Source organism: Danio rerio, chromosome 22, assembly GCF_049306965.1.
Source record: "Danio rerio strain Tuebingen ecotype United States chromosome 22, GRCz12tu, whole genome shotgun sequence".
Lineage (NCBI taxonomy): Eukaryota > Metazoa > Chordata > Actinopteri > Cypriniformes > Danionidae > Danio > Danio rerio.
Window position 1 is genome coordinate 221,528 of NC_133197.1, and position 3,473 is coordinate 225,000.

Below are 3,473 nucleotides of genomic sequence, written 5' to 3' on the forward strand. Positions count from 1 at the left end.
GCGGCCGTGCGCGGGCGCGTGAGGGAACGCGCAATGGAACCCTCAGGGGGCGCGCACTGCAACCCTGCGCGGCCCCGCCACTCTGCGACACCTCAGCAGATGTCTGTGCAGCAGCAGCCTTTGACGAATAACTCATAATAACTCTCATTTAGGAGAAGAGTTCATAACAGTGTACTCAGAGTCTTCACATCCAGCTAATGCTAAAACTAGTGTTGCTTAGAGGAGTCTGACACTACTGCTGAAATGCTTTTACTTAGATTTACATCTTGTTTCTAGTCCAAATATCTCCAGATACTCAAATCCAGAAGCATTTTATAGACAAACAAAACATATTGAGCTGTTTCAAGAAGCAATACGCCAAAATTAAGAGTTTTTCCTTAAATCAAGCAAAATAATCTTGTTTTTCCTTTCAGCGTGTGATTCTGCTCACCACACTGGCAGATTATTTCGCTTCATTTAAGGAAAACTCTCTTCATTTTGGCAGATTACTTCTAAAAACAGCACAATATGTTTAGTTTGTCTAGAAAATGCTTCTGGATTTAAGGGTTTGTGGATATTTGGGCCAGAAATAAGATGAAAAATCAAAGTAAAGTGTTTCTGCAGTGTACCGATGATCACCATCTCTGCTGTCTCGGCCAGATATGACCTTAAACACATTGTATGTGATCAGCTCAAGGTTAGGGTTGGGGAAGAGGACGTCCAGCACAACACACACCTCACACACAAACACACTTCACACAGTGCTCAGCATATACGAGTACTCTGTTTTACATTAATACTGTCTACAGGGAGATCTACAATATTATATCTGAGCATATTCATTACATTGCTCAGTACTGAGGCCAAATCTGGAGCTCATCTAATTAAATAACTTACATTAATGGTTCAAAATGAAATTACATTATCAGAAATAGCAAAAATCAAGAGAAACAGAACGTTTATATATATATATATATATAGAGAGAGAGAGAGAGAGAGAGAGAGAGAGATTTGCTGGAATGTTGTAGTTTGTAAATGTGCAATATTTAAATGTATTATCTGCATTTCAAAAGATGTTCTGTGACTAAAATATTATTGTAATAAATATATCTGTTTAATCAATCTATTCTGTTCAGACACACCAGTATATTTTAGTCATAATCACTGAGAAATGGAGGACAATATTCATTTTCAAAATGCGGTGCGCTCGTATATACTGAGCACTGTACACAGCTGAACTCAGAATTATTCACCCCCCTGTTTACTTTGTTCCCTAACTTGTTTAACGGAGAGCAGATTTCACCAACACATCTCTAATCATAACAGTGTTAATAACTCATCTCTAATAACTGGTTTATTTCCTCTTTGTCATGATGACAGTGAATAATATTAGACTAGATATTCTTCAAGACACTAGTGTTCAGCTTAAAGTGACATGTAAGGCGTCACTAGGGTAATTAGGGTAACTAGGCAGGTTAGGGTAATTAGGCAAGTCATTGTATAATGATGGTTTATTCTGGAGACTATCGACAACAAAAATAGCTTAAAGGATAATATTGAGCTTAAAATGCTGTTTAAACAATTAAAAACTGCTTTTATTCTAGCCCAAATAAAACAAATCAGACTTTCTCCAGAAGAACAGACATTATCAGACACACTGTGAACATTTCCTCAACCTGTTCAACATCATCTGGGAAATATTTGAAAAAGAAAAGAAAATCTAAGAGGATGTGAATAATTCTGACATCCGCTGTATAATAACGTGAACTGTTGAAAGCTATCAGTCGCTAGTTCATTAAAGTTATTAGTAACTAGTGAAGCGATGGTAGCTAATCCTCTCAGCGTTTGCAGTAATGTGCAGCTTTAGGAAAGTAAATTCCTGTCAAAATAAACTTGAGTTGGTGAAATATATTTTGAACATTTGGATTAAAATAGTGTGTATGTGTTTTGTCAGCATACATTTAAAACTAACACATTTAAAACTAATACTAATTTAAACAACTAATTGGCTTCAATATTTTGTAGGTGTTTCCCAGAGATGGGTTGCGGCTGGAAGCATAAAAATCTGCTGGATAAGTTGGCGGTTCATTCCGCTGTGGCGACCCCGGATTAATAAAGGGACTAAGCCGACAAGAAAATGAATGAATGATGAAGGTAAACACACATGTGACATGTGACAGTGGAATAGTCTGAACACGTGCAGCAGCTCGTCCGGTGTGCGAGAGGCGTATCTCTGACAGAGTTCAGCTCTTTCACATCATCCTTGTTTTAATTCAGGGATTCTTAAAACATCCATTCTGGGGTTGAAAGTAGATCTCAGAATATATGTGAAATTTCAGATGGATAGATGTGTGTGTGAGGACTGAAAATGAGCTCTAGTTCAGTAAGAGACACTGTTGCTCAGCGTTTATATCTTTATTTAAATACGGCAATATAATATTGTGCTTTCTCCCCGTGTTGGCGTGGGCCCAAAAAGACATGTGGTGCAGGGGAACTGATCAGCTGAATTAGCCGTAGTGTGTGTGAATGAGTGTGTATGGGTGTTTCCCAGTGATGGGTTGCAGCTGGAAGGGTATCCGCTGTGTAAAACATATGCTGGAATAGTTGGCGGTTCATTCCATTGTGGTGACCCCTGATTAATAAAGAGACTCAGCTGAAAGAGAATGAATGATTGAACAGAGGAACAAGAAAACCCTGTAAACAGCAGACCGGTCTGAGACACACATGAAGAGTAATAGTGTCTGCCATGTGCTGTGAGTGTGTGTGTGTGTGTGTGTGTGTGTGTGTGTGTGTTCTCTCAGTGCAGTGTGTTCAGTGGATCAGGGCGCTGTGGCAGGTCCTGCAGAGCATCTGTCCGTCCAGCGGGTGGCAGCCTCGCTCATCCGGCTCCGGGGACAGCAGAACCGCACACACCTGCAGGAGAAAGAGGAGGAAGAGGAGCAGTGTGTGCTGTTCATTATATCTGTCAGATCATCAGGGTTCAACAACATGCCAAACTTCACCAGTAGATTGACAGCACTCCTCTGAAGGGCAGCTGTGATGCAGAGCTGACGTGTGTCAGGGGTTCACCCCAGCAGTGTGTGACTGTCTCCAGCCTCTAATGCTCAACATGGATGAATGGTGTTTGTTATAATCAGACTTGATCAAAATGCTCCGCCTCTTCTCAAATCTCATTTGCATTTAAAGCGACAGTCACCAAAACACCACAGTTGTGGCCCGTTTCCACTGAGTGGTACGGTTCCGTTTAGTACGCTATTATGGCCGTACCGTACCCTAACCCACCAAAAGGTGGAGCTACGCGCGCAGCTGAACGCTGATTGGTTACAGAGATACGTCACGAGCTCGTGGAGCTACACAGAACGTAAACAAAGGAACCGCCATGTTTTTTTAAAATACAAAGCCGAGACATTACATGGAGATACTATCTGCATATAATAACCAGCCATGGATGACCCGCGCTCAAACAAACCTTGCCAAGGAGGAAACATCTGCCG

General features: G+C 41.0%; 1 protein-coding gene across 2 annotated transcripts in view; it reads right to left on the reverse strand.

Moving 5' to 3' along the window:
- Positions 1 to 2,379: 2,379 nt before the first annotated feature.
- The window catches only part of fblim1 (filamin binding LIM protein 1), a 6,924-nt gene continuing 5,830 nt past the window's right edge, over positions 2,380 to 3,473 (reverse strand). For both annotated transcript variants that reach the window (XM_068216369.2, NM_001077303.1), the window contains 1 exon segment: positions 2,380 to 2,892. In XM_068216369.2, coding sequence (XP_068072470.1) covers positions 2,799 to 2,892 — 94 coding nt within the window. In that variant the 3' untranslated portion in view covers positions 2,380 to 2,798.